The sequence below is a fragment of the Sphaeramia orbicularis genome, chromosome 12 (assembly GCF_902148855.1).
Source record: "Sphaeramia orbicularis chromosome 12, fSphaOr1.1, whole genome shotgun sequence".
In the NCBI taxonomy this organism is placed as follows: Eukaryota; Metazoa; Chordata; class Actinopteri; order Kurtiformes; family Apogonidae; genus Sphaeramia; species Sphaeramia orbicularis.
Genome location: NC_043968.1, coordinates 68,229,452 through 68,242,200, shown reverse-complemented (window position 1 = coordinate 68,242,200; position 12,749 = coordinate 68,229,452). Strand labels below are relative to the sequence as shown.

Here is a 12,749-nt window from a genome sequence, read left to right as displayed (position 1 = left end):
ACTGTTGGTTTTTGTTCTTTTTACCTTCTTGGTACACTGCCTAACCGTATTGACTAGCTCAGAAATGACCATGTCCACACATTTGGTGCACGGCTCTTTAATCTTCCCAATCTGCCTTTTCACAATGGTCTCAAAGGCCATGTCCGGAGTGAAGAGGCCAGTTCTGCCCATCAGAGAAAGAACAAGCCATGGGGCCAGAAAAAAACAAAGAAAAAACAAAACAAAAAAAAAACAGAGAGAGAAATTGTGGAGAGGAAGAAAAAAGGAGGGTCGGGTAAAGAGAAAAGTGTTAATTATAAAGAAATAGCCTTGGATACTGGCTTTTTCCCCAATAATACAAAACACATATAAATATGATAAGGAAAGCGAATGAAGCAACAGAAATAAATACAAAGCAACATTTGTGTATCCAGTCATTTCCACCAAATGTTGTTGAAAGTTATCCATTAGTGCATTTCCCATTATTATTATAATTGTCTATGAATAGGATTTCACTTTGACCTAGAACTGCGTATGTCTAACAATGGACTATTGTTCTTGTAGATATAGACAGATTATTCCACACCCATAGAAAATTACAAACCATTATTGGCGGAACTTAACTTCGATAGTGGTCAGTGGATAATCTCAAGCTTCTTAGCTGTAATTACTGATTTTAAAGGAAAATATTGCTTAAAAATAACCTAGAATCACCAAGATTTTTGACAGTATTTTATCATTTGGCTCAAGATTTACTGATTAATTACTTTACGTTCACTGATTAAGATTCACTTGTTTACATTCATGAATTACATGCATGTTTTTTCTTTTTTTTTTTTTTTTTTTAGATATTCATTCCTATATTCATCTATTATCTAATAAAGTAATAAATAGTACATTTTTTCAAGGGAATCATGATATCAACCAATTAATTAACTACTGCCTTTTTCCTGGTAGAAACTGGCAATAAAAATGATTGCTACTATTGATTGGTATTCATTGCCCACAAAGATACAAGTTGATCTTATTGAAGATCAATACTGAAAAAAATCATATCATCGAACCTATCATTGTAAATCATTATATTATCCTTTCAGCTTCTAATTGCTTAAAAAAAGAGAATCTTAGTCAAACGTAGTGTTATGGACCTTATATATATATATATATATATATATATATATATATATATATATATATATATATATATATATATATATATATATATATATATATATATATATATAAATATATATATAAATGTTATGTAATTACAATTATATAAGTTGATACATTATAGTTTACTAAACAATATTTACAGACTTTATGCACTAACTGTTGTTTGTATTTTAGTTGTATTTCTTGTCTTGCTTCTATTGTGTTGAGTTAATTTGTCATTGCTTTCTCACCTGTTTTCATTTATATGAGTACTTTTTGAGCAATGACCAACTTTATTTGCTTTTTTCTCTTTTTAATACCAGTGGTTTTTTTTGTTTCTTTCTTAATTTTAATTCAATTTGTGAAACTCTCACAATGAACTTTGTGGTTTATGATTTTGTTTATTCTACTCTGAGTAGGAAAAAAAGAATAATCACAAAAAAATTATAGGCCTAGATTTAGAATGCACTTCAACACTACAACTACTCTGCTGCAATAATTCAAGTAATATTTGACTTTTACATTAAGAAATAAAGAAAGACAAGTAGGAACAGAAACCAAAACTGTTGTGTCCAACACTGACATAAGCTAAATAAGACTTCTTGCACAGTAACACTTCAAGAGTTTTTTTTTTAACTTTTAAAAAATCCTGATGCCTTTCTGACTTACTGTTATTATTAATACAGTGTGTGTATAGTATATAGTGTTTGTACAGTGTGTAGATGTGTAAACAAAGACAAGATAACCATGCACTTGAGATAAAAGATGCAAGATTTCACAAAGCAGACAAATGACAACAACGGGCAAACGGGCCACACACCAGCATGGATAGGCCAGAAAAATAAGTATGGTTGAACAGTCACCGATCTAATGACAGATCTCCTCTGCCTAAGTACACCCATGTCATCAGTATGCAGCAGAACACTCAGGCTATATATGTCCAGAGGTCTGTGATTAGATAGAGTGAGTCAGTTAGCAGGGTGGCCAGTGGAGGTGACAGAGACAAAGGGACAGAAGGAAGGACAGGATAAAATAGGAAGGGGAAGATGAAGGGCAGACGTGCCTGATGCCATGGATGTTCTTAATGGCGTAGCTTATCTCCTTGCGGAGCTCTTTCTCATCAAACTCCATCTGAAGAGAGAAAGATAGAGGAAAATTAGTCATGTATGTTTATAAAGTACTTTTCACAGACAGAAATCACAAGGTGCTTTTATAACAGCCAACATATAGCATAAAAACTGGAAATAAAAATGGCATAAAAACAATAAATACCATAAAGTAAGTACACTGCAACTAAATACACCGCAAATTAAACTGGTATTAACAAAAGACATCAGAGCAAATCCACCTGGCCTCCACTAAATAGTACTCGTTACAAGTGCTATCTCAAATTTCTCAGGGGCAGTCTACTAGAAAAATATCAAATGACTTTCTAGTTCTTCTCCTGAAGTGAAATAATAATAACAGATAGTATACATGATCAAAATAGTAAATGGCACCAGTCCAACACATACTGATATATTCCATCAAGTTTCCTGGAAAGATATTGAATTGTTTTGCTTCCACGTATGCAACAGAAACTAACTGATTAAAGACAGACATGCTGACCACAGTATGTCATCATGTCCTTTTATCAGAGGTAACCATTCCAACACATCACAATAAATTACAGGACGTTAGGTGAAAAAATACAGAATGATGCCAGTAGTCAGAACTTCCCTTGCATTATATGCTGGGGCCATAAAACAGTATATACAATAAATATTATGGAGTACACTTAGGATGACCAGTGTTATGACCCATAGGTGGGTCTATGTCTCTGTGGGTGCGTGCATGCGTCTGTGTGTGTGAGTGGATGATGTCTTGCAGGTGTGAAGCCTGAACTCATCCATGGATTGGACCAGCCAGTCAGAGGTGGACCATACAGGTGACAGAATGTGGGCTGGTCCACCGTCGCCTTTCCTCCACTCCCAACCCTGTGTGTCTTTGTTTTGTTTGTGAATGCAGCAGTAGGGGTGGGCTGCTGATTTCTTTGTCTTGTTTTCTCTTGTTTTTCCATAAGTAGGGAGGTTAGAGTCTGTATTTTGGTCTCTCTTTCTTTTGCAGGTCAGCCTTGGTTCCTTAGTTAGTGGTGTTATGTTTGTTATGTTGCCCTTGGCCCACCCTAACAACAAAAATGGCAGTTATGTTTACTTGATGTATCATATTTATTTGTATTATATTGTAAATAAATCACATATTTAAGTGCACAACCTGTGTCCTGGGGGTTCCTCTGTGGCTTGGGAGTGAGGGAAGGTGTAGCCAGGGCCAGATACCAGTAAACCCAAATGTGGGGCTTCTATTTGTCTATAGTCTAATGACCTACTGAACTAATAATGATTTAATAACCTCTATGCATAAAGATACAAATTTTATTTAGCTTTTTTCTAAAAATTCAGATGAAACTTCAGAAACATTTTGAATGGAATTGTGACGATACACTCATAGGCCACAGCTACTGATCTGGCCTAGAAGGATGAGGTTGGAGAAGCAGCTGATCTTGTTTTTATTTATTTGATCTTATTTATTTATTTTATTCTTTTAGTTATCCATGCTGCTATACTGATGAATGGTGGAACACTGAGCACTTTTTGTCCCGTCTTTTTGTTCTGTCTGTAAGCTCGATCAAGTACCTGTCTTACATGTTCAATGTATGTCAATGTATGTCTTGTTGTAATATCAAAGCAATCACCTTGACAGCAAAACAAATCTACCTACGGGTACAAATAAAGTAACCTTGAACCTTGACCCTTGATTCCTGGTTCAATTCCCCAAACTGGCTAGAGAAATTTCTGGTTGATATACCTTCTACTTGCTCCCTGGGCACCTGGCATGGCAGCCCACTGCCCTTAGTATGCAGTGAGTGGGTTAAAAAGAGTCAGTTTCAGTGTGTTGCATGAGCATATGTAAAATATATATGGCCAAATATAAGATTCTTAATTCTTAATCTCTTCAAAGTCAAAATGTGGAAAATCATCTCATTGAACCACATAAAGTGGGACATGTGGTAAATTTGGCACATCTCTTTAAGTTCACATATTTTCACTATGCATAAATGACGAAAATCACTTTTTTGGAAAAATCATCAAATACTAAATTTATACTTGTTTTTTGTGTTTCCTGAAAAATCTGGAAAATTACTTTATAACTTATTTTACGAAGTTGACGATATGAAACTCTATGAATGTGATTACCATTAGATTTGACTAATACATTCTGCCTAACAGACCCATATGTTCTGATAATCTTTCCACCTTTTACAGTGCAATGTGTTTTTAATCTGTTTGGCAAACCTTTATTTACTACTGCAATGCCCTTCTTTCCAACAGTTCCTCAATAAAAGTTTCAGACTTTCTTCAAGGATGTATTATAAACATATAAAACATAATGATGAACTGGCTTTTACAGTAATGCATCTGGCAGACACTGGGGTTTTCTGTTATGAGCAAAGCTTCTGGTTTGTAAGCAACCTGCGCCGTCTGCTCAGACAGCGAGTTTTATATCTTCAGAGGGAGGGCGAGGGAGGACGGAGAGGAGAGACGGATAAATGGATGAAAGGAGGGAAAGGAAGAAAAGGGACAGTAGTGATGACTGAGGGAGAAAATGGAAAAACAGTAGGGAATAGAAAGTTGGAGAGTGACGTCAAAAGTAAACAAAAAATAAACGACAAAGGTAAAAGAGGAGAGGAGAGGGTTGAGCGAAAGATGATGCCAGAGAAATATATAAGAAATACAGCCTCATTATTACATTACTGTACCACCGCCATCTTGATAGCGGCTATATCTTAGAATGGTTACTGAATATGCAGCATCATAAAATAATCCTAGAAATCTAAGTTACCTGGAATTGACAAAAAAACCTATTATATACATACAAATTACCCACAGCAGAACCATCTACAGTAAATTCACCCATGACCTTATTTTTGTACTCTGGAAGGCGATGGTAAAAGGATACCTCAGTTACAATTTGAAAGAAATGTATTAGCAAATCTTGATATGCAGTATTTTTTTTAAATGTCTATTATGACCATGACTTAAAACTTTAGAACTATGTGGGGAATTAGAGTCAAATCGGATGAGTATTGACAGATGTGTGACAATTGGTTCAAAACTGTGGGCGCTAAACTATTAACAGACACACAAACATCAAACAAAGCAGCTTCCTTCGAGGCTAAAAAGTGAAGGAAATTTAAAAAAAAAAAAAAAAAAAAATCAGTTGTCCACTTGAAACTGGCTCTATAAGTGAATCAGCACTCATGTACCCCTATCCAAAAATGTCCAGATTTACAACAGAAATAAACACGTAGGTACAATAAATGATATTATAGCTTAAAGTTCTTTATTTGTACTGGATTGAGTGGTTTGTCAGCTAGCCTGCTAATTAGCCCAATTAGTCTGTGACGTGACTATCAAACACCTTAATATTCGCTGAGCAGGTGAAATGCAACAGCGCTATTTAGCAGAGTGGATGATGTTTTGAGTAAGTTAGTAGGTGTTTTGAGTAAGTTCAACTAGTATTACACGTTTTAATTACATTTTAAGGACCCTATGAATTTGATGGTTGAAATTAGCCTTTATCTAACTAGCTAGCTTGTAGTAGCTTACTAGTGTTACATTAGAGTGAAATATTAACAACTAAATTTAATGCAGGAGCTAGATCACACACATATATTAATAACTTACCTGGTGAAAAAAATATATAATTATAGTTTTTATGTTCTGACATGTTAAGTAGTCCAGATCTGGATGCATATATGGCCAGATATCTACTCAAGCTTTTATTGGTTAAGATACTATATTTGCTGTGTTTCATTTTATACCTTTTTAGACCTCTTCTCAGTTAGCATCTGGATGGGGCTTAAACTAAAGCAATATCTATACACAGTGGGCCGAATCTACTAAGATCCCAATTTGCATGTACTAATTTGCGTGCTCAATCTAGAATTTTGCGTGTGGGGTTGGACCGCAGTTTGCGGATGATTTGCTAAGATTGCTTGTGCAAATGTCAACAGGTGCAAAGTCTTGCACACCACTCTATTTAAAATGAGGATTTTGCATGCCCTAAACTGCTCTGGGATACACCAGCACTAATGGTATCAGTGCGCTGAATAATCCAGATGCATGGAAATGTAATGTTAGAGGAGTTTTGTCATAGAAGGCATTGCATTTATTTTATTTTTCATTTTAGAGGTGAGGGGGGCCGTGGGGGTAGTTGGATTGAATGACCTGTCAGACGCACATAATTTTGTCACACTGTAGCCTAATGTTAGTGTGTATTTTTAATCACAATCATCAGGAGTGGAAAAGAGTCCTGTGAAGTAAGGGTGAAAAATGCAATCTATACATCTCGTTTCATCATTTCAATGTCTCCTAACCACAGCAATGTCTTATGTTATGTTATGTTATGTTATGTTATGTTATGTTATGTTATGTTATGTTATGTTATGTTATGTTATGTTATTTCATTGTGTTATATGTTATTTCATTGTGTTATATGTTATTTCATTGTGTTATATGTTATTTCATTATGCACCTCCTTTTGAGACGTGTTAAATATAGACGCAATTTCTATGAGCAAAATTGCTTTCAGGTTTGATAAATCACTTTGCGAGTGCTAAATTAATATATTTACATTTTCTCCTCCCAGTACATGCACAGTTGCGTGTAAACACCCCATATTGCATATTCATTGTATCAAACGTACAAACTGGATGCAGACGCGCTATATTGCACCTTTAAAAGACGCAACCCTTATTGTGCACTGTTAGTAAATCAGTTTGTACATTTTTTGTATGTGCAATGAGTTTGCACACATTTTAATACACACAAACCTTTAGTAGATCCGGCCCAATGTAAACTTAATTTAAATAGTAGGTAACTGCTTTGTGTTATTAGTCAGTACAGTCATCAGTATGCCTGTAAGAAGTTGTTACAAGCCTCAATTAAAATCAGAATTTCATAAATATTCTGAATAGATTTTAGTGGATAATACGCTAGAAATGTACTTATTAAAATTTTTGATTGTGCAGTTAAATAATAGCCTGATGGCATCTTATTAAGTGTAAGATAGTCGGTTACATTGTGACATTGTCCTAATGTTTGGGGGGGGGGTGTCATCAAATTGATAGTGTTCTGACTGTCTGTGAGGACAGGGATGAAATAATGATAGATGGAGAGATGGAGTGAAAAAAAATGAAGATGGTGGAGTAGAAAACAATTATATCATTACAGTGAGGATTTTTTTAAACAAAGCAGTCTTACTAAAAATACAACACACCTTAACCAGTTCAAATGGGAACCGCTCATGGAATATACGATTGATCCTGGCACCACCTGAGAGCTCAGCAGTGTCAATCTGATCTCCGGATCCCTCTATACACTTATCAAAGTCCACAGAGAACTGCTGCACCATCCTACAAGGAGACACATAAATAAGTTTAATTAAATCCATTCAGTTAGTTACAGTATATATCTGGGTATGTGTCTATCTACAGTACATACTGAAGCAGAGCCTTGGTTTTGCGTGACGGGTCATCAGGTCTGAAGTTCTTGTACTCTTCCACCTCCTTCTCTATGGAGAGCAGCTGGCTCTGCAGCTTGGCCCGCAGAGCTGGCAGAGTGTCCCGGATGTGGTTGGTGAGTTGCTGAAAGGTCAAAGATAAGACCACTATGAGTTAAAACATTAGGCCTAAGTACATGTCACGTTAAAGACGTTAAAGACCAAATTAGTTAAGAGATGCTTGGAGAGAAGAGATAGGCACTGAATTAACTGAATCTATGTGGGTCCACTGTCCACCGTCTCCACTACTCCAAAGTCAGGCTGAACAAGATTTATCCCTAAGTCTCCCCAGTGTGTGACAAGTGTAAAGTGTTGGAAGGTACCTTGTCTCATTCCTTTTGGCTGTGTTCCACATTGACAGGTTTCTGGTCTAAAATATTTGAGTGGTTCTCCAGAGCCTATAAAAGGCCTCTTCAGCCTGAACCAGGACTTGCTATTTTTGGCTGTTCTCAGACTGTTGGGAATACACCTGCAACACTACAGCGTCCACTGGAACTTGGAATGAAAATCACTAAAAGACTGATATTGAAAGAATGGAAGTCTCCAAATCCTCCTTCATTTCAAGCATGGGTCAATGATATGTTGTCATTAGTACAGATGGAAAAGCTCAGGTCTTTGAGGACCTGTTCTGTGAACACTTTTTCAAGTGCTTGGACTCCATTTCTTGCATACTTGGAGGAAGTAAAATTGGACTAAGGATTATATGTGTATACCAATGACTGTCCTCTGCCTCTGCCCCTCTTTCTTTCTTTGAACAAGGAGTGGCTAGTTAATTAATTAATTAATTAATTAGTTGTTACACACATCTGAGCCTTTATGTTTTGTGTGTGTGTGTGTGTGTGTGTGCGTGTGTGTGTGTGTTTTTTACATGACTGAAAACTGCAAAATAAAATATTTTTTAAAAAAGACCAAATCAGTTGAATTTTGCATTTACTTGCAATGCGGTTGTCTGGTGAATTATTTCCATAGCAATAAGAGCCTGTACTTCGGCTCAAATGCCTACCTTTAATGTAGCCTGATATCATTTGCAGGGTCATGTAACTCAGATGTGGATAATGATAGAGCTACTTGCTACAGCTACAATTTCTCTTACAGATGAAACAGTGAAAAAAAATTTTTTTTTAAAAGGGTCAAGAATTTGGAGCTATCCATGTGTTAGGTTTTAAAGCTTGTATCATACAGATAAATTAACCCAGAAACACCCAAAGCATCTACTGATCTAAAATACTTAATAACTTGTTAGCCACTAATATTATCAATACATGTAAATAGTTCATGTAAAATGCATTTTTTTCATCTTTTCCTGGTCACCAGATATGGCCCATTTGGACGTTCAGAGGCTCCATAGTGAAGGTGCAAACACCATCATCTTCTACAACATTGATTCACAAGGAGTGTTCACTAAAACCCATGTAGTTTGACAAATGACAGTTGTTATGTTCAGTTAATGATAGAATTTGTTGAAAAGCCACTTTTCCCTCATTTTTTTCTGATTTGATGTAATAACCTTTATAATATAGGAATATATCAGATTTTCACTTAAAAATGCAAAATGCAGAGGATAATACAATAATAAATGGTGATACATCATTTGGAAATTGCGACAAAAATAGTTGTGGGTCTTTAAGGGTGAATGAGGTGATGCTCCATCTAAAAGTCAAATAGGTTCACATTCTCCTTTTTGCGTTTACCTTTACCTTTTGCTTTTGCATTACCTCCCAAAAGGGAGGTAATATCCCTCAACTTACGGGATGCAGGATTTTTCATCTTAGGCCATAGCTTGCTAATACAGCTCTACATTCTGAACTTTCACCATTAAATGAATTTATGAAATGGAAATGACTCTACTGTTTATGTGAAAGGTGGCGTTAATGAAGAAGCATAACTTATGCTTAGTTTGCAAAATTTGAGCCTTGGAATGGCATCAATTAATTTCAAGTCCCTTCTAGTCTTAAAAAAACTGAACAGACCTGAACTGAAACTGAAAAAAATGCACCCAAATCAGACTACAAGTCAGCCAGATGATGCTTTTAGTTCAACATGTATGTACTATGTACATGCCTATTTTGCATAGATTTATTTTCATTAATTCATGCTTTTTGGGATTCATGTCTACACACATGAGTGGACAGGAGGGTAAGTGTCTATTTTTATTATAATTTGCACTAGTTTCTGCATGGATAACCCATGTAGCATCCACATAGTGTAACAGTCAGATTCTCTAAGTATTTCAAGTTGTCTTTTCCTATGTCCGAATACGATCTTTCACATCTTTCCTCATGACGTTTTCCACGGAGGTCAAGGAGAAGCAGTCAGGAAAAGCAGACTATCTGACCACAACCTAGCTGACAGTTTGCAAATAACTGGACCAGATGACTTTGCTATGAGCTGATTAACTGTTGAAATACAAAGGTTATGTATCTGATATTCTAAAAGCTGACACTGGTGAACTGACAAAGTGAGTGTATGGCACCACCAGCTGATGTGTGATTTCCCACCACTGCAAGATTTCCCCACAAAGACCTAAAATGTTCTTGTCTCTGCTCTGAGACTTTGGTCTGAACTGGTTTTCGGGTTGGAATGAGACACAAGACGTTTAAATGAATGTGTTGTAGGAACATTGAAATATTTTACACTCTTACAGACCTGATTGAGAATTTTCTGGAGGTATGGGGTGCCCATCCTGTCAGCCAGGTGTCGATATGCAGGATGGGATAGAAAGAACTTCCTCTCAGCAGCCATAGCAGCATTGATGTCCTTTCTTCCATCAATGTCTTTCTGGCTTCTGTTCACCACACCAATGTAACCTACACACAGCAGAAAAGAGATTTATGCTGCAGTCTGAAACATTATGAGAATTACAGAAAACCAGATCCAACTCTTTTTATCACTTCCTGGACTTTTGAAAACCACACTGGAATGGACACAACGATTGTGGCCTGATTATTTATTTCACTGGAAGATAAGTATGGTCTTTCCAAAAGGCTGCTTTATTCTTAATTTTGTGAAGCCAAGTTTGAACGGCCAAACCCAGAATGAATGAACCAAACCACTTCAAAACCTGTGTTTAATAATGTTTACTTTAGCAAAATCCCATTTTAACAGAGGAGATTTTAAAAGTATGTAGACGAAGGACAAATGAAGAAGAGGAAGACAGACAAGGAAGGAAAGAGGAAGAAAAAAAGCGGGAAGAAACAAGGAATGGATGCAGTTTGGAGGGTCTCGATGCATTTTTAAAAGGAAAAACAAGGCGAGTTCAGGTCATGCAGATCCCATTTCACCTCCAGTTAAGTTTTCTCATGCATCACTCCGTTAAAGGCTGTTTCATGCTCTATAACTACTGCGACTGGGAGCCAGCAGCCTTGTAAATGTGAACATGCACAGATTTAACTGTGAAGAGACAGCAAAGAAAAGAGAAAAAGAGGCATGGGGTGGTGTAGAAAAAACAAAGGACATGGAAAATATTCAAAAGCGCATGCCTAGGTCCTAACTAAGTGCAAATGGAAAAGAAAATCCCACATCAGCACATTGTAATAAAGGGCAACCCGCAAGATACATGCAAGCTCTTTTCCAAGACACTTTCTTTCTTTTTGCCCCCTCTTCAAACATCCCCTCCTTTCACCTTTTATATCTATGCAGTGTTTTTTCATTGACCCCCTTCTCCCCCTCCCTTATTTTCTGTTCCTCCCCTTTTTTGGGAGCGTTGAGCATGACTACCTTGTTACCACAAGAGGGAAACAGTGTGTAAAACTGTGCAGACATTGAAGTAGAGCAGAGGTAGAGGTGCTTCATGAGTGTGTTTCACCACTCACCCCTCCTGAGTGGAAGCAGCTTATTTTCCAGGATTTCCTTGGCGTCCGTCCCCTCGTCCATCAGGTCCAGCTTGGTGATCACCCCAATAGTCCTCAAACCTTAGATGCACACAAACACCCACTAGAATGTATTAATCATTCGCACAAATGAGCCTGAAAAACTCAAGTGAAGAATAAACTGGAAAAAATCTAATGAGGTACAACTGTACTTGGATGTGTCAAGTAATTTTTCCAACGAAACTGTTATTACAAAAACCAAAGTATGTAACATAAGAGAAGTCATCATGTAAAAGATCCTCCTGTTGTGTTGTCAAATGTATATTTTATACCCTCAACTTATTGTCAATGAAAACTGGTTCTAATACTGTAGACAACTGTCATAATGAGATCTAGATTGTATTCTGTACCAAGGCCTCATATTTTACCAATCATTATGTCCCTTGGCTGTAAAGTTCAATCTAAAGAGTGACTCATACGTTTATCTTATCTCAGTGTGTTTTGATTTGCTCTGTTTTCTTATCAGATACAAATTTGAATACAGATACAGATTAATCTTAATGATCCACAAGGAGAAATTCACTAACAGTCATTTCTGATGTCCTTTGAACTCCTCCAATCTGAAGGAAAGGTGCTATAAAAAAAAAATGAACTCTGTCTGACTGAATATTTCCATACTGAATATTTCTTTACATTAACAAAGTAAAATAGGCATTCCCAGTTAAAGGATAAGCTCCTTAAAGTTCCATGAATCAATAAACAACATGGAAACCTATATGAGGGACAAAAAGTGACATAATTAGAAATAAATAAAAGCAGAAATAAATGTACAAAAAAACTAAATGAATACTTGAATGAATAAATAAATAAATAAATGCACAAATAAATGCATAAATGAATAAATAAATAATTAAATGCTTATGTGTTATGTTTTTATTACCATATTTTAATATTTATTTATCTATTTCCTCAATTATGCATGCATTTTTAAATGTTTATATTTACTTATTTATATATATATATGATTTTCTATACTTATTTATATGTATTATTGCATTTCTTGAATTATTTATTTATTTAGTATTTCTGTATTTCCACATTTATTTATTTACGTATTTCTATGTCAATTTTGTTTAATTTATTTTTGTATTATTGCATTTCAGCATTTATTCATTTATTTCCATATTTCTGTGTCCATTTTATCAG

At 35.8% G+C, this 12,749-nt stretch overlaps 1 protein-coding gene across 14 annotated transcripts in view; it reads right to left on the bottom strand.

Moving 5' to 3' along the window:
• The window catches only part of dnm1a (dynamin 1a), an 88,270-nt gene that overhangs the window by 55,907 nt on the left and 19,614 nt on the right, over window positions 1–12,749 (bottom strand). For 10 of the 14 annotated variants that reach the window (XM_030148551.1, XM_030148553.1, XM_030148546.1 and 7 more), the window contains exons 5-10: window positions 11,547–11,645; window positions 10,381–10,541; window positions 7,677–7,819; window positions 7,453–7,588; window positions 2,198–2,265; window positions 25–163 (exon numbers count right to left, since the gene is read on the bottom strand). In XM_030148551.1, coding sequence (XP_030004411.1) covers window positions 25–163; window positions 2,198–2,265; window positions 7,453–7,588; window positions 7,677–7,819; window positions 10,381–10,541; window positions 11,547–11,645 — 746 coding nt within the window. The remainder of the gene's footprint in view (window positions 1–24; window positions 164–2,197; window positions 2,266–7,452; window positions 7,589–7,676; window positions 7,820–10,380; window positions 10,542–11,546; window positions 11,646–12,749) is intronic. The other 4 variants (XM_030148558.1, XM_030148550.1, XM_030148547.1 and 1 more) reach the window with 1 other exon arrangement.